Source organism: Crotalus tigris, unplaced genomic scaffold (genome assembly GCF_016545835.1).
Source record: "Crotalus tigris isolate CLP2741 ecotype Arizona unplaced genomic scaffold, ASM1654583v1 scf7180000024461.5605484, whole genome shotgun sequence".
In the NCBI taxonomy this organism is placed as follows: domain Eukaryota; kingdom Metazoa; phylum Chordata; class Lepidosauria; order Squamata; family Viperidae; genus Crotalus; species Crotalus tigris.
This window is the reverse complement of record NW_024100632.1, coordinates 711,083-735,151: the sequence shown is the minus strand read 5'-3', so window position 1 is coordinate 735,151 and position 24,069 is coordinate 711,083. Positions and strand designations below refer to the sequence as shown.

At 47.2% G+C, this 24,069-nt stretch overlaps 1 protein-coding gene across 3 annotated transcripts in view; it reads left to right on the top strand.

Annotated features, from left to right (window-relative positions):
* RNFT2 (ring finger protein, transmembrane 2) overlaps nt 1–9,502 on the top strand; it is a 56,750-nt gene extending 47,248 nt beyond the window's left edge. The window contains exons 7-11 of one of the 3 annotated variants that reach the window (XR_005555380.1): nt 5,121–5,270; nt 6,087–6,152; nt 7,097–7,198; nt 8,082–8,269; nt 9,267–9,502. Coding sequence is in view for 2 of the 3 variants with exons in the window: in XM_039332604.1 (XP_039188538.1) it covers nt 5,121–5,270; nt 6,087–6,152; nt 7,097–7,198; nt 8,082–8,216 (453 nt within the window). In the remaining variant the exon portion in view is untranslated. Of the gene's footprint in view, nt 1–5,120; nt 5,271–6,086; nt 6,153–7,096; nt 7,199–8,081; nt 8,610–9,266 lie in introns of those variants that run through there. The other 2 variants (XM_039332604.1, XM_039332603.1) reach the window with 2 other exon arrangements.
* The last annotated feature ends 14,567 nt before the right edge of the window (nt 9,503–24,069 follow it).

The following is a 24,069-nucleotide window of genomic DNA, read 5'->3' as shown; positions in this document are numbered from 1 at the left end:
CTCAGCGTAACTCTGCCGGCGCGTCTGTTAACCCAGGATATTGGTCAATGATCTGAGAACTGGCAAAGAGCCGTTCTTTGATGTGGCTGGCAATGGAATTGGGGCATCTCCTGCCACCCAACATGGATGTTCAGACACAGGGTAGACAAAGAGTGATAATATGACATTTATTTGTATCCCACCTTTATTATTTTTACAAATAGCTCAAGGCGGGGAACATATCCAACACGCCTTCCTATTTTCCTCCTATTTTCTTTGCAACAACGACCCTGTGAGGTGGGCTGGGCTGAGAGAGTGTAATTGGCCCAAGGGCACACAGCTGGTTTTCATGACTAAAGGAGGTCTAGAACTCACCGTCTCCTGGTGATTGGCCCCAAGTCACCCAGCTGGCTTTCATGCCTAAGGCAGGACTAGAACTCACCGTCTCCCGGTGATTGGCCCAAAGTCATCCAGCTGGCTTTCAGGCCTAAGGTGGAACTAGAACTCACAGTCTCCTGGTGATTGGCCCAAAGTTATCAGCTGGTTTTTAGGCTTAAGGTGGAACTAGAATTCACTGACTCCTGGTGGTGCCCAAAGTCACCCAGCTGGCTGTCATCCTTAAGGCAGGACTAGAACTCACTGTCTGCTGGTGAATGGCCCAAAGTCACCCAGCTGGCATTCATGCCTAAGGCAGGACTAGAACTCACGATCTCCTGGTGATTGGCCCCAAGTCATCCAACTGGCTTTCATGGCGAAGGTGGGACTAGAACTCACCATCTCCTGGTTCCTAGGCTAGCCCCTTAAACCACCACAGCAAACTAGCTCTGGAGACGCCTTTGAAGTCTTCTCGACTGAGAAAGGTGCGAGAACCTCATAACTCTCAACGAGAAATGTGTCAAAGCATTTTTAAAAATTGAACGCGCCTGTTTGGGAAGCAAACCCAGAAGTCATTGTCAGCCTGGCAGTAGCGGGAAGTTGCTGCTGTATGTTTCGTGAATATTTAGCAAAGTGATTCAGGAACTGGGGGAGTGAGAAATCCAAGCATCTGGCAATTCCTAAATTCCCACTACTAAGAGTATGCCTTTCCTCTCTCCCCCCCCCACCCCACTCCCCTTCCTCCTCCTTGCTTCACACCCCTCAAGCTGTCACTTCTTAGCCGAGCAAATGAAATTCTGTCATTTGCCTGGTGGAGAACAATAAGTCCCATCGGCAGCCACATGGCTCGGGCTATTTTAATTTACTTTAATTCATTTTCAATGGAAGCAAAACGGCAACGGCGCGTCATTTGTTTTTAATCGGGGGGCGGGGGGGGCGTTCAACTTGGGAGAGGGGGCCGTCGCATTCCCCCCTCCCCAGGAACAGAAGGACACACCTGCTTTGTGCCACTTCCTCACAAGTTTCCTGGATGCTCTTCAGCTTCCTGTTGTAGAACGAAGGGAAAACTCGTCGTCGGCCTAGTCTGCCTTTCGAAGAGGCACACAAGAGAACATTTGGCAGGGCCCTGAGTAGCACAGCCGTCGTGAATTTGGGGAGAGGGGTTTGATAGATCGGGCCGGTCTTGGTGGGGTCTGTTCAAAAGGAGCAGCTGCCTTTTTGCAATGAGCAAAAAACGCTTTGAGTTGGGGGGAAGTTTGCGCATTACGCAAAGCCAACTTGGTCCTTCCGTCAAGGTTCGACGAATCAAAGGAGACAACTTGCTAAGAGAAAGAGAGGGAGAGAGAGAGAGAGAGGGAGAGAGAGAGAGAGAGAGAGAGAGAGGGAGAAGATAACATAGGTAGTCCTCGGCTTACGACCGCAATTGAACCCCCATCATTTCTGTCGCTCAGTGAGACCTTTGTTAACTGAGTTTTGCCCCGTTTCGCAACCTTCCTGGTCACTCCTGTTAAGCAAATCTGGCTTCCGTTGTTAAGTTAGCAACCCAGTTGTTAAGTGAATCTGGCTTCCCCATGGACTTGGCTTGTCCAAAGGTCGCAAAAGGAGGATCACATGACCCCCCTCCCCCCGGGACACTGCGACCATCATAAATAGGAGTCAATGGCCAAGCGGCCGAATTTTGATCACGTGACCGTGGGGACGCTGCAACGGTCGTAAGTATGAAAAATGGTCCTAAGTCCCTTTTTTTTCAGGGCTATTTTAACCCCGAACAGTCACTAAACGAACTCTTGTAAATCAAACTACCTGTAGTTTTTTTTTTTTTACTCAGTGTTATTAAGAGGCATCAACAGGCATCAGCTATAGCTCACTTCATCAGGTACACGGAGTGGCCAAAACCAATGTAGTTGCTACCACGTACGTTTAGCCAACTTGGGCATCTGATGAAATAACCTGCAATTCCTGGAAGCCTTGAATAAAACTTGTGAGTCCAAAACGCGGCCTTTACGTTTTTGCCACCGTAGACTCAAAAACAGCTCTCCTGCTACAGTTCATCTTTTGCCCAGCAGACAACACGGACTTTATTTTATTTACAGAGTACAGAATAACAGGGTTGGAGGTCTTCTAGTCCAACCCCCTACTCAAGCAGGAGACCTCTGTGTTATTTTTCTAAATAACCCAGAAGGGGCGGTAACACCTAGTGCTCCTCTCTGCTCCTGTTTTCTCCATAACAACATTCCTGTGAGGTTGGTTGAGCTGGCGGAGTGGTTGGCCCAAAGCCACTTAGCTGCCTTTCATGCCTGAGATAGGACTAGAATTCGCCATCTCCTGGCAATTGGCCCGAGATCACCCAGGGAGCTGGGTGGAACTAGAACTCACGGCCGCCTGGGTGATTGGCCCAAAGTCACTCGGCCTGCTTTCATGTCTAAAAGAGGAAAAATACCCTTCCCAATTGCAAAAACCCGGCCAGCTGGATGGGTCGGGGGCTTCTGTTCCCGGGGAAGACAGAGGGCAGCGGGCAGAGGAAAAACCTCACCCCCCCATCTGCCTTTAACTTTGAGGTTGCTCCAAAACCTCCATGTTAATCTGCTAAGTGGCCTCGCCCTGGGAGTCCTCTCGGTTGCCACTGCAGATATGTGGCACTACGTCCCTGGAGGTCTCTACAGCTCGGCTTGGCTTTGGAGCAGGCATGCTGGCGTGACTTCACTCCGCATTCCCCCAGGATATGAGATCATGAGAATGCCGAAATTCTCTCTGGGCTTCAGTGCGTTCAGCGGGCAAGAACAGCCTCCGAGTGATCTCATCTGGGTGGGGAGGACCGAGGGTGGGGGGGAAACAGGGCCCATTGCTGCTCTTCTCCTGGCCCCTAAGGGGCTCTCTCTCTCTCTCTCTCTCTCTCTCTCTCTCTCTCTCTCTCGTCTTCCCCCTCCCAGTTCCTACTGGTTTCTTGTTGGACTGGAGGCTGTGGTATTCATTTTCTAGCCTCAAACAGCTTTCTGCGGGATCCTGACCTTTGTCGAACCGAGGCTGAAGGTGCCAGGGTTCGGGGAACATCCAGACGATCGGATGCCCTCGTTTTTAAGGAGAGTCACAGCAGTTGTTAAGTTAGCAGCAGGGTTGTTAAACGACTCTTGACTTCCCCCTTGACTTTAAAGAGGATGGCATGACCTCCGGGGACACTGCGACGGTCATAAATACGAGTCAAAGGCCAAGCACCTGAATTTTAATCATGAGGATGCTGCAGTGGTCATAAGTGCGCAAAGCAATTGTCAGTCCCGTTTCCCTGGGCCGTTGTAAGTGCGAACGGTCACTAAACAAACAGTCGTCAAGTCGAGGACTCCCGTTCTAGGAAAAGCCCCCTCCCCCCCATTGCTCTGCTGGGTAACCAGGAAAGAGGGTGAGGGAGGCTAAGTTCCTCTAAGCGGGACAAGTGAAAGGGCAGCAATTCCCCAGAAAGGAAGATATGACGACTTTATTTTCAAATTGTCCTCCCTTTCCCAAAGGGGCAGCCGAGCAGAAGGTAAACACTGATCAAAATTGCTTTGCAGCTCCCCGGAGAGAGGGCTGAGTTCAGCCAAGCAGCCTCTGTGCTGGAACAGTTAGACGTCCTGAATTTCCTCAAGCGGCCTCTGGAGTTTTGGAGGGTCCCTTCTGAGCCAGACAAACAACAACAGGGGGAAACAAAACGGAGGAGACACGCTCGCTTTCCTTAAAAAAAACAAAAAAAAACATCTCGACCTGCTTCTGGGTGACGGAAGCCCTTCAGGCCTTATTGTGTGTGACTTTGGAAGAAGTCTCGCCCACCGAAGCTGCCAAGCCAAGGGAAAAGTGGAAGAGAAACTTGACTTTCTGTCTGTTTAGAAAACAGGAGTTTCGTCGTACGGAGAAGCATCAAACCAGGGGTGTGTGTGTGTGTGTGTCCAATCTTGGCTACTTTAAGGCTGGTGGACTTCAATTCCCAGAATGCCCCAGCTAGCATTTCCCCAGCCTTTACCTATATTATGAAACCTGTATGAGCGTGGTATGCACAGACACACAATGTCAAGGTTGGAGAATCTACTGTGTCATGGCTGAATTAGCCAACTGGAGGCTGGCTGGGGAATTCTGGGAGCCGAAATCCACAGGTCTTAAAAGTTGCCAAGATTGGATACCGTCCAGCCTTGGTTTACGGATGGAGCAAAAGAGAGAAATAATACTTAGAGGAGACTGTAATGCTGGACACCTTGTGTAATTTATAATTTCCATAATATAATTTAGTATAATTTATTCTTGCTCTTTGGCATGACATGCCCTTGAATGATTTTTTTTACTTCCATTCAGTCGTGTCTGATTCTCAGAGACAGCCTGGAGAAGACCCTGCTGTTTGCTAGGCAAGGTTTTTTCAGACATAGTTAGACATTGCTTCCTTCCTAGGGCTGGGAATGAGGCTTGGCCCAAGGTTACCTAGCTGGATTTGTGCTCAAGGCAGGACTAGAATTCACAATCTCCCAGTTTCTTGCTTCCTATCTTAAAAGTTCTTGATAGTTTTGCTGTTTTTGCAACCGATTTCAAACTTGATGTTGTTGGAGAAAGTTGACTTATCAATGATGAATTGGACGATGCATCTACTGGTTGATCGTTGTGGAACTAAGTGAGGCTCCTGAGATATTTAAGGGCTCCTCAGAATAAGACCTACTATGTTCCTTGGCCTGGATTCTCTTGCAAAAGGCAGCAGAACTGCATCTGATGCCTCCTCTCTAACTCCTGGTTTCTCCTTCTCTCTCTTGCAGGGGAAGTTCTACCTGGTCATTGAAGAAGTAAGCCAGTTGTTCCGTTCCCTGGTCCCCATCCAGCTGTGGTATAAGTACATCATGGGGGATGATCCATCCAGCAGCTATTTCCTTGGGGGAAGTCTTATCATCATGTACAGCCTCTGCAAAGTAAGGGGTCACTCTGAATGCCTATGGAGATTCTCCATCATCCTGGTCATGGTTGTCCCAAAGGTGCTTCTTCAAAAGGCAACTGGACTTTGTTTTTCCTTGAAGACCTTTCGCTTCTCATCCAGGAAGCTTCTTCAGTTCTGGCTGACCCTAAGCCTGGGTTCTTTAGTCAGAACTGAAGAAGCTTCTTGTGTGAGAAGAGCCTGTTTTGGTACCGACGTAGGCACGAAACGGAGAAACATTGGTAGTAGTAATAATAATATGTCATTGTGTATAACTTCCGTGGAGTCCACCCCAAGCAACAGAGAGATTCAGGGTGCCTGAAAGACTTCCAAATTTATTCTCTGGGACAAATTGACATGAATATGCTTGCACCGATTAGCTGGCTTGGGAAAGCTTGTACAGTCATAAATGTGTTAAAGTCTTTAAGATGCCACGTAGTTCTTGGCTGTTTGGTTAGTCGTCTGTGAATTTTTAATCCGTATAATTGTCTCACTGGAAATGCAAAAAAGAAAGAGAAGGGCTAGAGAAAAAACCACGGAATCGGGTCCCTGGTGCCCAAAAGCTTGGGAGTTGCTGTGCTGCAGGGCCATCTCCTTTCTTTCTAGTACCATGTTTGCCACTTGCATCAGGAAAGGGATATTTTACTCCCCGCTGCATTTTGTCCTTTGAATTCTCCTACATTATGTCATGTCATATCTGGACTAGCAATATGCATTAGCATTTCAACTCGAGTACATGGCCAACAAAAACTTTATTTTCCTCCATTGCAACTTCCCCTTCCCTGAGTTTCTCCTTCTCCCTCTTCCATTCTAGTCTTTTGACATCTGCGGCCGTGTGGGAAGTGTGACCCGGGCAGTCAGAGTCCTCTGTGCTCCACAGGTGGGTAAGCAGCTGTTCGCCGTTCTAAACTTGAGGTAACTCTATCTCGGGTAGGCAACCTTGGCTCTTTGATGACTTCAATTCCCAGAATTCCTGAGCCAGCATGGCTCAGCTTGGAAACCTCTCCCTTTCCCCTCAGCATGGCTGGCTCAGGAATTCTGGGAGTTGAAGTCCATGAGTCATAAAAGAGCCAGTGTTGCCTATCCCTGCTCTACCTCTTTGGCAACTGTACAGAAAGTTGTTGTTCTTGTGTTAACGGAGAGGTTGGCTTGGAAAACTCAGCCTTCCCGATTTCTATGGGGAGTTTGAGATCGTGCCCTCACCCCTGACCAGTAAGGAAGAGCTGAGAGTGGACTTCGCCGCCAGCCATTTTGATCATAATAATTGTTTTTGAGGATTTGAAAAGGGGATGGACAGGTTTGAGGGAATCAGCTCCCAGTGGCTGCTAATATTATGATTTTCTACTCCTTCCTGTAATGAAGGAAGCTGTCAACGCTGCTAACATCGGATGTTTTTGCATTGACAACAGAGGGAAATGTAGCCATCTTTTTCCTTTTGCTTTTAGAGTTAGATGATGCTGGGGTGTGTGTGAACGAGAGTCCAGCTAGACATAACAACACCAAACCTAGCGTGAGAAACAAGGTTATTGTAACAGAGCTGATAAGGAATTGGCACGCTGGAGAGCTGGAGAGGAAGTCTGCGCTTCAAGCTAATTGGGGAATGTGATTTATGATTGTCAATTGGAGGAGGGAATTGTGTTTTGATACTATATGCTCAGAGGAGGGGAATTCAGTTTTTGGCTTTGATTTTGCAGTGCCAATATTATGCTGCTCAAAATAAAGGTTCTTTAAGATGAAACAATGCCTTGAAGTTCTTTTGAAGAGTTTCCACGTCTTTCTCTAGCATCATCTCCTCTTAACTCTGAGCTTTCTTCCCTTCGATAGAGCTACGGGGTCCGTGCGACCAACCAGCAGTGCAGCGAGGCGGGAGACATCTGTGCCATCTGCCAGGCTGAATTTAGAGACGCGGTGATGCTCTTATGCCAGGTTGGTTGTTCATTCTGGTTTCTGGAGAAGCCCAAGACAATCGGGACCAATGAAACTCTGATCACGGTAGTCATGGGGAAGGAGGATAGAGCAGATGAGTTGGGGAGGGGGGGGGGAAATGGCCAGAAGGGTAAATAATGTGGGCTTCCATAGGTTTTTTTTTTAAAGGGGGGTCTTCTTCAGATCCAGCTCAGCTGACAATTTCATGGAAGATGTTCTGTTTGGTAACAATAAGGAAGCCAACAAAGAACGGCTGCAGGGCTTAGGTTTGGCCAGTCTAAAGAAAAGAAGAAATAGGGGAGACATGATAGCAGGGTTCCAATATCTAAGGGGCTGCCATAAAGAAGAGGGAGTCAAGCTATACTCCAAAGTGCCTGAAGGCAGGACGAGAAACAACAGTTGGAAACTGATCAAAGAGAGAAGCAACCTAGAACTAAGGAGAAACTTCCTGACAGTGAGGACAATTAACCAGTGGAGCGACCTGCCTCCAGAAATCGTGGGCGCTCCATCATTGTCAGTTTTTAAGAAGAGGCTAGACCAGGGCTGTCAAACTGCCAGCCCGCGGGCCAGACGCATCACATGGAAGCCGTGCCCACCCCATTGCCGGCAATAGCAAAACCAGCCCAATACGTTGCGTGACGTCACGTGACGTCGCGAGTTTGACATGCCTGGGCTAGACGGTCACTTGTCTGAGATGGGATAGGTCCTCCTGCTTGAGCAGGGGGCTGGACTAGAAGACCTCCAAGGTCCCTTCCAGCTCTAGTCTATTCTATGGACCATTGCAGCCATCTGCTTCAACTTACTGGTTTAGCCTGGGATCCTCTGGTGAAGTCTCCTGTCCTGTCTGGTCCCACCCACGTGTTCCTTTTTTTTATCTTGGCAGCACGTTTTCTGTGAAGAGTGCCTCTGCCTCTGGTTTGACCGGGAGAAGACCTGTCCACTCTGCCGCTCTCTGGCTGTGGAAACCCTGCGATGTTGGAAGGACGGTACCACTTCTGCTCATTTCCAGGTGTATTGACTTGCGGGATACCCCAAGAAATGTTTGCTGAGAAGACACCCTAGTGAGGAAGGGTAAGAGGGAGCATTCTCCAGAATATCTCTGTGGAATCGCTGTAGCTTCCCCTTCCTGCATGAGGCAACTTGCTAGTTCTTCATCTTCTCTCTGGAGCATCAGTAATTGGTGGAAACTTAAATGTTGACGTCCTTGTGGCCCTTCCTTGCTGGTCGAACTGCTTTACTCCAAAACAACTGGGCACTTATTTGAGGTCCTGAGTACATCTGTTCTATCACCAGGAACCCTGGGGGGGGGGTGCAGTGGTGTAAAGTACAGCAAACTCTGCCCACAGTCAGGAGTTCGATCCTGACCGGCTGAAGGCTGTACTCAGCCTTCCATCCTTCTGAGGTCGGTGAAATGAGGACCCAGATTGTTGGGGGCAAAATGCTGACTTTGTAAACCACTTAGAGAGGGCTGTGAAGCATGAAGCGGTATATAAGTCTAAGTGTTATTGCGATCTTCCCTTCCTTCCCCTTCTCCTTCCTTCCTTCTTTCCTTCTTTCTTTCCTCCCTCCCTCCCTCCCTCCCTCCCTCCCTTCAGTGGTTAGATTGCAGCATTGCAGGCTGATTCTGCCCCCTGCCAGGAGTTCAGTCCTGGCCAGCTCAAGGTTGATTCAGCCTTCCCTCTTTCTGAGGTTGGTAAAATGAGGACCCAGGTTGTTGGGGGCCATATGCTGACATTGTAAACCACCCAGAGAGTGTTCTAAAGCACCATGAGGTGTATATAAGTCTAAATGCTATTGTTATGTCTTATATAGCTTTTGAGAAATATAATAGATAATTAACTGATGGAACTCATAATGACAAGGTGTGGAATTGGGCCAGCTTCACAAATACCTCTACCTCTGGCTACTAATTGTGAGGTCTAAATAGACCCTCTATATCTAGAGGCATTTAGTCATTGGAGACAGCAATAGGAGAGGATCACTGTCTTCAAGGTCTAAGCGTATCCACATCTGGTCAGCCTCTTTTGGAAACAATAGATGTCAATGAATTTCATCTCTAATCCAGCAGGATCGTTTGGATGTTGTGAGAGAAATTTTGATTTCCTTTCGTCCAGATGAGCTGCTTTCAAAAGATGGTCATAAGTGATTGATGTCATCCCTTTCTTTGTATGCGATGGTCTGAGAATACAGCATCTGCCCTGGTTCCTCTGGGTTTTGTTGTTCAAACGTTGGGCGGAATATTTGTTTCATTGTGTTTCACATCTAACTGCTAATAAAGCTTCATTTACCCAGGTGTATTGAAAATAAGTCAACTGTGCACAACCCCATTCATAGTCTGAAGAAAGCTAAGAAGAAGAAATTAATTTGCATGGTTTGGTTGGATGTGGTCTCCTGGATTTGCAATTTCCTGCGCATCAAATGATAGCAGGATGGTTTTGGAGATGGTTTGGAGAAAGCTAAACTCAAAGGCCACTTTTTTTAAAAAAAGACCAGGCTGAGGAAACGATTGATGTAAAGAATTGCAAAATATAGAGTTTTAATCTTTGCTGCATACAATGGGCCCGTAATGTCCTAACTTATGAAACATGTGAACACAAAGGCAAGATTTGTCTGGTTTTATGTGGGGTCCTTGGTGCTCTCTGAGCTTGGTTCTTTTCTTGCAGATGTTTCATGACCCAAGTAGGCAACATCATCAGTGCTAGAAGGGAGTGGGGTTTGCAGAGGGGAGGAGAAGGAGGAGGAAGACTGTGGGGTCCTTAGTGCTGAGTTTGGCTGTTTTCTTGCAGGCGTTACATTACTCAACTAGGTAACGTTATCAGTGCTAGAAGAGAGTGGGGTTTGTTCTCATTGTCTGGTTTTAGTTTGGCACGCTATGGAAACATCCACTATTGTGATGTGCACACCAGGAAACGCCTTAACTCAGTGTGTGAACGTGGCCCATCTTGATTTATTCAACATTAGGCAAATCATGTCTTTCTGTGACGTGGTGGCTCAGCTTTTACTTGAGGGAGCAATCTTTAAAGCAGGGGAAATCTTGCGAACAGTTTCCTTCATGGAGATGGTGAAGAACCCAGGAGTTATCTTTTTCGACAACCCCATGTGCTAAATCGGATTCCCGTTGGGGAACACATTGTCCATCAATTTTTTGGGTGGGGATACATAGCAAGGACCTTGTCTGGCATGCTTGGTTCTAACTGTTCACACGTGATCTTTTCACGATCTACTTTGTTTTGAATGAAGAGCATTCCTCTTTGGCCTTTTTCACACTACTAACCCAAGTGTGGTGTACGTAACTGCAGCTAGAACACAATTGCGAGTATGGAGTCAGAATTTCCAGAATCCACTTTCTTGGTGTCTCTCCAAGCTGTCATAACTTTTTGTTTTGCTCTTCTTGTTGAATTAAGACTGAGAAAATGACTTTGAACCAATTCTGATTCTATTATTATTATTATTATTAATAATAATAATCGCACAGTCAGCCAGATGTTCAGACTTTGGCATTTTTGTCTACCTATCGAGTCCTTCCCAAGGACTTGAGATAGGCAGATGTGGATGTTTGATGGTATTACAGATCTCGTCGCAGGATGGAAGCAGTTCCTAGTAAGGCCGCCTTTTGCAATTGACTAATGGAGAATTTGTCAATGCCAATGATGGTGTTCAAGTGGTGCTCCAGTTGTTTTGGGATTGCACCCAAGGCGCCTATGACTATTGGTACTACCCCTGCTTGCCTTTGCCACAGTCGTTCTATTTCTGTTTGTAGGTCTTTGTGTTTCTCCTCAGTTGCTTTTCTCCTTCATTAGTTTCCATCTGTTGCTTCTTGTCCTGCCTTCAGGTGCTTTGGAGAACAGCTTGACTGCCTCTTCTTTGGGGCCACCCCTCAAATATTAGAACCCTCCTATCATGTTGCCCCTGGTCCTTCTCTTCATTAAACTAGACCTACCCAGTTCATCAATGACATGATTATCACCCAGTTCATCCCATGATTATGGGGATGGCAGTTGTAAATGTGAGGACTGGTTTCAGTGCTGTTGTACCTTCAAACAGTCGCTAAATGAATGGGTTGTAAGTCAAGGACTTGTATTTCTACTGTGAGGATGATGATTGCGTCAATGATCACCAAAGTTGTTACGCTTCGTCCTAGTTTAGCTTGCAAGATTATTGTGTGTGGCCTTGGGTGTGTAATGAGTGAATTCAGTATGGACCAACATCTAATTTCATACAAATGCACTTCCCATTCCCTTCCACAAAGGGTTCATTGGTACAAAATCCCATCTTTTTGGCACGCTCCCTCCGAAGGTTCTCAAGAATAAAGGACACGGAATCAGAAAAATAAATAAAGCAACAACTGGGATCCTTTTCTTATTCTTATTCTTTTTTAATAAAGTCAATATAAATATGTACAAAGTCTCCAGCATAGGAAATTCCTTTTACAAAAGGGGGAGGATAAAAGCCCTGTCGAACCGCAGAGGAAATTTCGAAACGGATTCCACTTCATCCGCGAGATACCTCAATGAGATTTGAAGGGGATTCTAAATTCAAAGCCATTCCCATCTTGGAAAGATCATACAGCTGCCTTTGAATCTCTGGTTGGCTGTTTGCCAGCAGTTCCTTATATCTCTGGTGTAGAAGGAATTTTTGAAAACTCCTCCGTAGCTTCTTGCAGCCAAAAATTTTACACCCCCCCCATTCCCTGCGTATTTATTTGAAATATTTAGTTCTTGCTTGTTCGGCGTGTGTTCCTGCTAACTTTTAACTTGGAGAGAAAACCATCCTCATGTCATGGCATTAAAAATAGGAGGGAATGAATATTAATGTGGAATGGCCTCATTTCACATTAACAAAACACTGATAGATGAGAATCTTTGTAGCTCAAGATTGAAATGTGGGGTACTTGGTGCTCTCTGAGCTTGGTGGTTTTCTTGCAGACGTTTCATGACCCAACTAGGTAACACCATCAGGGCTAGCAGGGAATGGAGATTGCTTTCATTTTCATTTTATATAAAGCTCACTAGTTTGTCTATTCACCAGTAGATAAAAATGACAACAAACGCTGTTCCTTTCTAGCACTGATGATGTTACCTAGTTAGGCAATGAAACATCTGCAAGGAAACCACCAAGCTCAGAGAGCACCATGGTCCCCAACGTTAATGAAATAGCCTGGTGAAACAAATTTATCTATGATGGAAATGAGATTTAGAAACTCAAGCTTTATCTCTTCAAACTGTGTGTTTTCTGCTCCTACCCACCAAAACCTGTCCCGTAAAACGGGGAGAGGCCGGTTGGCGGATTTTAATCAAGAGATTCCAGAATGGAAGGGAGGATTTGATCTATTTAAGGAAGACCAGGAAGAGCCAAACAGATAAAATGAGTTTGAACCGTTCGATGAAATTAACAAATCGAATGAACAGACAGGGCAGGCCAAGTTAGAATTGCCTGACAATTGTGAGCATTGCTAAACTAGTTAATTCTTAAGTTAGCTGTCTTTGTGGGGGCGGAAGGAATATACATTGCAAGGTATGAATGATTTTTGCGTGTTAAATCCATTTCAGATGGGCGTTTCTCTGTGTTTGGTTTTGTCTGTAAGACTTTTGCAGTTCTGTACTCTTTGGAATCACGAAGGGGTGTTTTTAACTGTGTGAGGAAGGAAGAAACAGGGAGCCTGGCCCTTAGTTTCTTGATGTTGTGTGAAAGGCCGCTCCCTCCAAGACGGCAAAAATTTGTGACTTCTTTTATTTATGTGTTGCACCCTGAAACCTTCATGGACAAAAAGAACACATCCTGGTTTCTGAGTCTTTTGTGGAGAAGAAATATTTAAAAGGTAGGGCTGTAGCACCTTGGAAAAATGGTCTTCAGAGTTAAGGTGGGATTTAAGAAGCTACTTTAGGAGCTCCATCTGCTGCGGAAGTTTTCTTAGGTACATTCAATGCAATAAGAGATTTTTTCCTTCTTTTCTCTTTTGTCAAACTAAAAAAAAAAAATCGTTTGGATTTTAAGCGTCGCCAGCCCCTCAAGTGATGAAGTGGCTGGAGACAAATGAATCCGTAATATAAAATGGGATTTAAGGGTGGAAAGCGTGCAAGGAAGTGGATTTTGACTCACTGTGCCAAGGAATTCAATAGCTTCGCTTGGGAAGAAAGCAATTTTTGTTCATATCACAGGAGGGAGGGGGGGGCTTTCAGCTGAGGCTGGCCAAAATTTATTGGTGAAACTGGAGTTGCCTTTTGCACTGTAGGTCTCCTTCGAAGAAGGGGCTGGACTACATGACCTCTAGGCTTTCTTCGCATGCTAAAAAGTTTCTGTTAATCACGAATGAGGATCTACTCACACAGCAATGGAGCCGAGGCAGGGGGACATCCCACCCATAGGCGGTCCCCCCCCCCTTCAGTTTGCATTAATGAAGGTGAAAGCATGGACCCCGTTATGTCTATAGTTACAGATCCCAGCGTAATCTTCTTAGGATCCCATGCATCCAACGGAGGACAGCTTAAAAAGCTCTCCCCCACCCCACCCCACCCTTTTGACTATCTACAGAGACTGAAAGCTGAAAAGGATGGTTTGCAAGGATCAGCAAGTATTTGTTCCTCTGGTGTTGCAAAATCAAAGCAAAAGAGGCTTTCTAGAGAGAGGGGAGAGGGCAGCACAATTGAAAACTGGCATATTATCCTTGGTCTTCTCAATTTCTATGTGGTTGTTCTAGAAATCAACGCTATTGACTGGATCTGCCTGTCTATCTACGGTCGAGTCTGAATAGAAGCACTTTAGAGCACTATTTTGTTTTATTTTATTTTTTTAAAAAATCACCTCGTTCTAGCGCTAAACTCTATTCTGGTCTGATTCTGAGTAGACTTAAGCCTTGACATACAACCGCGATTGAGTCTAAACTATCAGTCGCTAAGCAAGGCAGTTGTTAGGAGAGCGTTGCCAGACCTTCTTTGCCACAAACCACTGCAGTTGTTAAATGAATTATGCAGTCAATAAATGACTTTGTTTGCTGGAAACCTGCTGGGAAAGTTACAAAAGCTGATCACGTGACCCCCGGGACAGTGCAACCGTCGTACGTATACGCCAGTTGCCAATTGCCCGATTTTGGATCACGTGGCCATGGGGATAAGCAAGAAAACTGGTCATAAACCACGTTTTTTTTTTCCCCAGGGCCGTTGTTGCTAAACCCATGATTGTAAAGTCCAGGAACCACCTGTATTTGGAAAGTACTGTTTTTGTAGCCTTGCCCAATGCCTGCGTTTGGGCAAAGGCTCCAGGACTGGACTGCCCAGTGAGCTTCTCTCCCCCCCCACTTCAGTAGCTAAGATGGCTAAGTAGGTGTTAGGACAATGCAAAAAAACCAAAAACCCAAAAACCCGGTTTGGTTTCAAAGAGCGAGAAGAATAGCACCGCGGAGACAGCCCTGCTCAGCTCTCCGAATACAAGTCGTGAAAGATACCGCAAGGTCCGGCTTAGACCTTTAGACAAAAGAGAGACCTATATACATAGACACCCCCCCAACCCATATGTAGAGAGAAATATAATACACCCACCTAGGCTGCCTGTCTTATAAGGCTGCACAAATCCTGCCCTCCCTCCCGCGACTGGCAAGTGCTGGGCAGCAGGGGTTGAATGGTTCCTGTTGAGACCCCTCAAAGGAGGGGAGCCCGCTCGATGGTCAACCCGGGCAACCCCGCCCTGCGGCTGAAGCTACCGCAAGGAATGGCTCCCCCACCCCGCCCCCAACCCAGCAATTCCCCTGCCCCTCGGGCCTCCGCTGTACACAAGACACGCACAAGGGTTGTGGGGAACGGGCCTTCCGCCTTGGCCGCCATCTCCGCCATCTCTCCGCCGTCTCCGTCTTCTGTACAAAAGCGTGCTCATTCACACACACACGTACTGGCTTGGCCACTGGATCACCCGGCATCGCGCTCCATGCACCTTCTCCTGATTTCCTGGCTGCTTAACGTTTAGCCTCGGTTGGCTGTCGAAGGCCTGCAATCTACCGGAATGGGACCACTCCCAAGTGCCCAGATCTTCCTTCAGCCTGATTTAAAAAAAAAAAAAGAGAGAGAGAGAGAGAGAGAGTGAGAGAGAGAGAGAGAGAGAGAAGATATTGAGTGGAGGTTGGGGCAGGAGGTGCTTCTAAACAGAATAACAAAATACCACAATTGGGAGGGGACTTTGGAGGTCTTCTCACCCAAGGGTCCCCAACTCCCAGTCTGGGCCACAGCATGCCAGCAACCGGTCCGCACAAACAAGCAAAACCCCATCCATGAGATGCAGGCACCACACAAAACCACACGGAAAAACCTCTCTCCACGGAACCGGTCCCCGGTACCCAAAGGGTTGGGGACCTCTGTTCTACCCCAAGGGTCTCCAAGCCCTGGGCCGTGGTCTTTTTGGCACCCAGCCAGGCGAGCGACAGGCCAATGCATGGAGCACGGAGCAATAGGCCAGTGCACATTCTCACAGCTCAATGTCTATGGAGATTCTCAGTCATCCAGGTCATGGTTGTCCCAAAGGTGCTTTTTTTTTTTTTTTCACAAGGCAACTGGGCTTCCTTTGTTTTTCTTGGAAGACGTTCAAAGAGCTGAAGAAGCTTAATGGATAAGAAGCGAAACGTCTTCAAAGAGAAACAAGAAAGTCCAGTTGCCTGGTGGGGAAAAAAAAAAAGCACCTTTGGGATTCGCCCAGCATGAGCTAGATGGGCTGGTTCCCTTCTTCCTCCCTTCCCACTGGGCTGCCAAGCCGTAAAGGTTGGGGACCAGGCAGGAGACCCTATGGGGTAGGCAACCTTGGCTCTTTCATGACTCGTGGACTTCAACTCCCAGAATTCCTGAGCCAGCCATTCTGAGGGGAAAGGGAGAGGTTTCCAAGCTGAGCCAGGCTGGCTCAGGAATTCTGGGAATTGAAGTCCACGAGTCATGAAAGAGCCAAGGTGGCCTATCCCAAAGGGTTGCCCAGGTTGCCTACCCCTGCCTTATACCATCCAGTCAAATGATTGTCCAGTCTCTTCTTAAAAACCTACAGGGATGGAGCACCCACAACTTCTGAAGGTGAGCCATTCCACTGATTCATTGTTCACCCTGTCGGGAAATTTCTTCTTAGTAGAATAACAGAATTACAGAGTTGGAAGGGACCTTGGAGGTCATCTAGTCCAACCCCCTGCTCAGGCAGGAAACCCTATACCAGTGGTTCTCAACCTTTTTAATGCCGCGACCCCCCAACCGGTCGTAAGTCGAGGACTACTCAACCGGTCGTAAGTCGAGGACTACTCAACTGGTGCAGCACCGTTTGCAGAATGGGACTTTTGGCGGGCTCAGCAGGGCAGAGACAGCCTGGACAATTCCTATTGGCTTTTGAAAGCCAATAGAATTAGACTCTATTCAAGAGAGTCTATTGTATTGGCTTTGAAAAGCCAATAGAATAGAAGGGAGTAGCACAGCTAAGGAAAAGGGGGGGAAAATGGCGGACTGCGTTGTATGGCGACCCCCGTGAAATGGTCGTTCGACCCCAAATGGGGTCCCGACTCACAGGTTGAAAACCACTGTTCTATACCATTTCAGACAAATGGCTGTCCGGTCTCTTCTTAAAAACCTCCAGTGTTGGAGCCTTCACCGCTTCTGGAGGCAGGTTGTTCCACTGGTTCATTGTTCTCACTCTCAGGAAATTTCTCCTTAGCTCCAGGTTGCTTCTCTCCTTGCTTAGTTTCCATCCACTGAATGGCCTCAACCCTCATCCCTTCCTTGGGCTTCGGCGCCACCCAGCAGGAGCTGGTTCCAGAAGCCTCGACGGGCCAATTTTTGAAGGCAGATAATTAACTCTGCTGAACATTTTGACAGAGCGGCCCCCTCTGCTAGCCCAGCAGCTGATGGCAGGGGGAACGCTTGGCAAGACCCCTCGCCAGAAAGCAAGCAAGGACGGCTCTGGCAGAGACAGGCAGGGTTTTAATTTAACACGCTGTGCCGCTTCTAGGCTGATGGAGCAAGATACGACGGATGCGGTATGCCAGCTTGGCATCGGCCAGCCTAGCTGGGGCCTTGCAAGGTGATGTCAGATTGTGTAGTTAACAGCTGCAATCCGTGGAGTGTTTGCGCTCTCCTCTGAAAGCGGGAGCTCGAGATGCAAATCCAGAGAGGGGAATCACTTAGCTTTTCTAGGTGACTGAGCGAGAAATCTTTTTAAAAAGGTCCAGCGGAGAGGGATAGCATCCCTTCAAAAACAAAAGTAAAGAAAGACACAGATGTGCAGCTGTTCTGACACTTGGGAAGACTTGGAAATGCAAGTGTTGTTTTGTGGTTGTGCACTGCCCAGAGGGGGGAGATGGATGGCCATATAAATAGGATTAATGCATAAGGAAAAGACATTTCAGAGAGAGAGAGAAAAAAAAAACAACCCTGCCATTTATTTGGAAATATACAAACGGAGCCAAATCCCACTAACACGACTGGTGCAGTGTTTTTCAACTTTGGCAATTTTAAGATGTGTGGATTTCAACTCCCAGAATTCCCCAACCAGCATGGCCGGCTTAGGAATTCTGGGTGTTGAAATCCACCCCCTCTTCAAGCATGCTGGATGGGAAATGCTGGAAGTTGAAGACCAAAAGTCTTAAAGTTACCAAGTTAGGAGACTCCTGATTTAAGAGGATCTTTCTCAGCCTGGTTTAAAATATAACTTTCCAGAGTAAATTTAGCAGAGTAAAATTCGGAGACGTATTCCTGGAATGCATCTGTATTTCAGTTTAATGGGTTTCCCATTCATCCCAAAGGGAGAAGATATTTAGGGCGAGTTTGCATATAATACAGAGTCGTAAATGACGGTTGACAAAGTAGAGTATCTGGGTTCCCACAACGCATGAGGAAATAAACTACTTTATTTGGATTGTACAACTAGCCTTTTCCGGTTTCGGCAGTCATCCAAAAGAGTCAGGGTGGTGGAAGGGTGTAGGTGTTGGAGCAAAGAAGACCCAGGTTTGAGTCCTGCTCAGCCCCAGGCCATCCAGGGTGACTCTGAGCCCTTGTCTCCACCCAGCCCATCAGCCAGCGTGGTGCAGTGGTTAAAGGTGTTGTTGAACTAGGACTTGGGAAAGCCAAAGTCCTCCTCAGCATGGAAATGGATGAAGTGACTTGGAGATGGTCACCCTTCCTCAACCCAACTCATCTTGTAGAGATGATGTTGTGGAGATGAACCTTCAGATAAGATCCACTGGGCTGTTGAAGGGAAGGTAGAGGTTTAGCGGTTAAAGCAGGAAAGCAGAAGATGGTGAATTCTAGTACCGCCTAAGGCACAAAAGCTGGCTGGATGATTGTGGGCCAATCCCCAGGGGATGGTGAATTCTAGTCCTGCGTCTTAGGCATGAAAGCTGGCTGGGTGACTTTGGGCCAATCCCCAGGAGACGGTGAGTTCCAGTCCCACCTTAGGCATGAAAATAGGAAAGCGTGTTGGATCTGTCACCTTGAGATTTGTAAAAAATAACAAAGGTGGGATACAAATAAATAAATCTAATTAATAAGGTCCATAGGGAGAATTTCACTTTGGTGCACGGCAATTGCATACAGAAAATCTGATGTTCTCCTCCCACTTGCCCAAATTAAGCATCTTTTCCTGGGCTTCCACCCGTCTGCTTTTAAGGGGGGGAGGTGCAGATCACCTTTCCCCCCCCCCTCCAAATGCAGATCCCTGCCCTGCATAGAACAGGGACGGCCTCCCTCTGAGGCTCCTTCCAATCTTCCTGCTTTTTAGACGTGACCTAGAAAGCCAACGGGAGCTGCAGAGCTTCCAAAATTAAACGAGAAGGAGATGGATGGCAAGGAAAGTGATGGAGCCCGAGATGGAAGAAACGATATAAATCAAGACAGATGGTGAGGTGGGATGGGTAGGACGGGGGCTTTACGGCTCGTCTGGTTAATTATCTTGTCATACAGTTAAATTTGCATCTGCATTGCAACCTTGGAACTTCACCAAGAAGGACTGGGTGGCTTTATCTCCCCGGCAAAGGTGCCAAAGGCAGCCAGCCTTTCGTCTAGCCGGCTCTGTTATTCATTCAGCTTCGACGCGAAAATTAAAAATAATAGTTTCAAAGGTTACTTGGAAACCAACCACGCTGGCTGCGCAATCGGAAGGCCTGCTAGAAACAGAAGGGATGGATCCACGTTTCTCTGCTCACCGCTCAGAAGGAACTCAACCACGTTGAGATGGGTCCAACATTGTGCTCAGCTCCAGAGGACGCCAGGATCGGCCCCGTTCACAACAACACTGCAGCCTCCGGCTACTCCACAATGGCTTGAACCGTGACTATGGAACTGTGAGCCACCGTTTTTTCACAAGGCGGCGATCTCAATTGAAGACAAGGAAACCTTCCTTAAACCATGGTTTGCCGCGAATCCACCCATGTATTCTGTGTTGGTGGGCCTGAATGACGGTGGATGGCTGGCTGAGGAATTCTGCAAGTTGAAGCCAACCCATCTTAAAGTTAGGAAGTTGGTCCTTTCACTAGGCCAGGGGGCTCCAGACTTGGCGACTTGAAGACTTGTGGACTTCAACTCCCAGAATTCCCCAGCCAGCATACAGTCACCTAGTCTGGAGACCCCTGCTTGCTTAATTGTGGTAGGTTGCATGACTTGGAATTGGAGCGATCCATGCTGCACACTGAGCTGTACGGGGATCCTCCCAAACCACAGAGGCTGAGTTCATTTGCCAAGCCAAAGGAAGGGCTCCATGGCTTACTCCAAAGAGTAAATCTCAGGTAACCGGTCAACGTGGCCACTCCGTGTGCCTGTGATGGCTTTCCCTCCTCCAAGACGGCCTTCCTTCCCGGCTCTCTGCACAGATTCTGAAACTCCCATTAAATCTGAAAGGGTAATTACAGGAGGGAAGGTCTACCATCTGTGGTCCCCAATCCTGCAGGGATCATGCCCCCAGGCAAACACCAGAGTTAGTCATTTTTCTAATAGTTATAACAGGGGCTGGGCATCAGGAGAGATGCTATCCTCTAACCACAAAATGCCGAGAAGAATACAAAACAGATCCAACGGGAAGCGTGGAAGGAAAAGCAGAATTTGTCAAAAGGGATGACAGACCCCAGTCCAAACCCATGAAAGCTGCCCGGAGAACTGAGTCCCATCATTCTCAGCCCAAAGAGCTTTTCTGAGACATAAAACTGGAGGCAGAAGGACCATATATGCCAGGGATCTTCAAACTTGGCTCTTTGATGACTTGTGGACTTCAACTCCCAGAATTCCTCAGCCAGGCACGCGTGCCTGGTTGAGGAATTCTGGGAGTTGAAGTCCACAAGTCATCAAAGGGCCAAGTTTGAAGATCTCTATATGCCAGCCTGAACTTCCGAAGAAAGATGAGTGTAGCTGATAATAATTTACACGGCTGGGAGAGCCCAGAAGCTGTGGTTTAGTAAACCTCAATTATTAACTAAACTACTGAACAACACGCTATAGGAAAGGGCTAGTAGCCTCAATCCATTTTTGCTTTGGGTAATGCCGATAATCCTCCTGGAGTTAGACCATTCATTTGTTCCAAGTTTCAATGGCCCTGGGGAAAAAAAAATGACTTGCAACCAGTCCTTCCCCTTACGACTGTCACGGCATCCTCACCGTCACGTGATGAAAAAGTTGGGCAGTTGGTGACCAGCTTGTATTTATGACGGTTCCAACATCTGGGGGATCACAGGATCCCCGTTTCCAACCTTCCCCACTGGCTCCCAATACGCAAAGTCATGGAGAAGCTGGATCCACTGAACAACCAACGCAGCCAAAAAAAAAAAGGTCATAAAATCAGGCGCAGTTTACTTAACGGCTACCTCATTTAGCAAAGGAAGTTCTCTCAATTGTAGACATAAGTCAAGGACTGCCTGTATGGGAATTCAACTTGTGATGTTGCAGGAAGACTTTGAATGGTAGGCTGAACAGGCAGGCTCTCTTTGGCAGGGGACCTTTGCAAGTCAAAATGACAACAAGGTTCATGGTGTCAACAATGCCTAATTTGAATTAGGACCTCTGTTTACATTCATACATACAATACTGTCATATTGTGATCCTGCGCCTCCAAGCTCCCTTTTTGGCCTCGTTTTCTTGCAGACGTTTCATTGCCCAGCTAGGTAACATCATCAGGGCTAGATGGGAGTGAGGTTTGTGGAGTGGAGGAGGAGGACTGTGGGGTCCTTGGTGCTCTCTGATCTGGGTTGTTTTATTGCAGACGTTTCATTACCCAACTAGGTAACGTAATCAGTGCTAGATGGGAGTGACATTTGTGGAGTGGAGGAGGAGGAGGACTGATGTAGTTAGGTATTCCAAGTAGAGTAATTGGAGCATGGCTATTTGTGCCTTGAGTAACAACTTTGGTTTGATTTATCCAGTGATCCATTGATTCGTTTTCTTGGTTATCCAGGATACTCTTAGAAGCAGCCGTATCAGAGGGACCTGAATTGCCTTTTGCTGCAATCTCAAGGGAACAAAGCCCATCACTCACTTTCAAGGGTGGGCTGCCTGCAGCTTTGGGATCAAAAACATGGCCCCTGGATCAATCTCCCCCCCCCTTTTTTTTTAAACTATTTCCTGCAATCACCTTGCTGGAATCGGGCAGAAAACAGTCAAGATCCAAGTTTGCTGTTTTCCCACAGGAAAACAAAACCTAAGAAAAAAAATACATGGCTAATTGGATTGCTTACCCTCTGAGCATTTTTTTTTTCTAGTTTGGAACATCCTTGGAAAGTCAACATTCCCTAGGATGGAAGGCCACTGCTTTTTATTCGCTTGTGGTTCGAGGCAGCTGGAGAGAGATGGCTGATGGAGCAGACATCTTCCCCAGCCCTGCTCCAAGCTGTTGACTTTTTGGACCAGATCTGGATCTCCTGTCATGCTTGTGTTTAGAGAAATGGGTCTGAGACAGACCAAAAACAAAAACGTGTGCCTGGCTGAGGAATTCTGGGAGTTGAAGTCCACAAGTCATCAAAGGGCCATGTTTGAAGACCCCTGGTCTATCCCAACTTGGTCCTTCAGGTCTACCAATGGTGCTTCCATCGCCACCATCCCTGAGACCATCCACTTTGATGGAGAAGGTTCTGATTCTGAGAAAGGGGGAAGGGAATGGGGGAGAATGACCAGCTGCCAGGTGGATGGACTCAGTTAACAAGGTGGTAGGGCCACCATTGGAAGACCTGCAGGCTCAGGTGAGGGACCGTTCCTCACAGAGAAAATATCTGGTTGCTAAGAGTCAACCAAGGCTTGATGGCCCATAATCCCTCGGTCTGGTCTTGCTTACTCCAACAGAGCTGCTTGCAGTAAGAATCATCTTCAGCTCTGCCACTCCACTTCTTTGAAACGGAAAATATGAGAAAGCAGAGTGGAGAGCGTTGGTGCGCAGCGCACAATGCCTTCCTGAAAGCCTCTATTACTGTAAATCAAAAATCCACACTCTTCTCCCACTGTGAAGATAATCCCAACTTAGGAAAAGAGGGCACAGGCAGATCTTCACACAGGCGGGCGCGCACGCGCGCACACAACGTGTGCTGTACAGCCAAACTGAGAAATCAAAACTTCCTGGCACGGAAGCTGCAAAAAGTCTCTGATTTTTGATCTGATCGCTGAGATTGGAGGAGGGAATCTTTGTTTTAACTTTGCCCCTCCCCCATTGGGTCCCCTGCCCCATTCTCAACCCGACTCAGCCCAGGCTGGTGACCCATAAAGGGAAAACTGTGTCCTCAAGTCAGTTGTGACTCCTGGCAAGAAGAGGTTGGCTAGTAGCCCTGTGGCTTCAGAGGGGAAGGAGATTCAGAATACAAATAACAGAGCTGGAAGGGGGGGGGGTTGGACTAGAAGACCTCCAAGGTCCCTTCCAACTCTGTTATTCTGTCACATGCCTCGTTTCCACCTCTTTCAATCCTCAGATCGAGAAAAAGTGCGATGCCAAGGATGTGATTTTTTTAGGATGTGATTTTTTTCCCAGCTATTTATTCCTGCAGAGGGCTGTTTTGTTATGTTTTGCTTTGCAGAGGGAAAAATAGATCAGGTTGATGCATGCATCAGAACGATGTCTTTGTGGCTTGGTTTTGAAGTAGCTTGACTAGGGTGACTTAATCAACAAATAGTAACTAACAAAGGGTGTCTTACTCAGTGGAGCCAGTTGTGGTTGCAGAAGCTGGGGAGCTTAACTTCAACATACTCAAGCAAATACTGGTTTGGATGCAGCCAAAATTCAGCCTGCAATGGATGGTAGCCCAGTGGCTTCTGTGAACCCATTTTTTTTTTAACGCTCACAAAATATAAACTACCGCAAGAAGTGGAGGGTGCACATCACTCTCAAAATTCCTTTGCGGAAGCTACCGGTGATAAAAAGTCATCAACTTTAACATATTCTTTAATACAGCTGCTGGGTTTCGAAGCACGGGAAAAAAAACTGCAGGCTGTTTGGAGAGCTGCTCTATAGCTCCATACCCAGAACGTAGAATGATAAGGCTGGAGGAGACTTCAAAGGTCTTCTAGTCCAGCCCCCTGCTCAAGGCAGGAGCCTTATACCATTCCAGCCAAATGGCTGTCCAATTTGTTTTTTAAACCCTCCAGTGATGGAGACCCACAACTCTACAAGACCAGCCCGTTCCGTTGATTAATTGCTCTCACTGTCAGAAAATGTCTTTTTCTAGGCTGGATTTCTCTTTAATGAGCTTCCACCCAGTACTTCTTATCCTGCCCTCTGGTGCTTTGCTTTCTTTTCAAGAAAGAACTTTTACAGGCAGAATCGCAGCTCTGGCCTGGAGCAAAAAGATCCTTCTCCGTTTTAGCCCACAGCAGAGAGAAACTTAAAGCTGGCTAACAAAAGACACACCTGTCTAGGAAAGCTCAGCGTCCAAACCTGCCCATCACCTAGGCTGCCTCCAG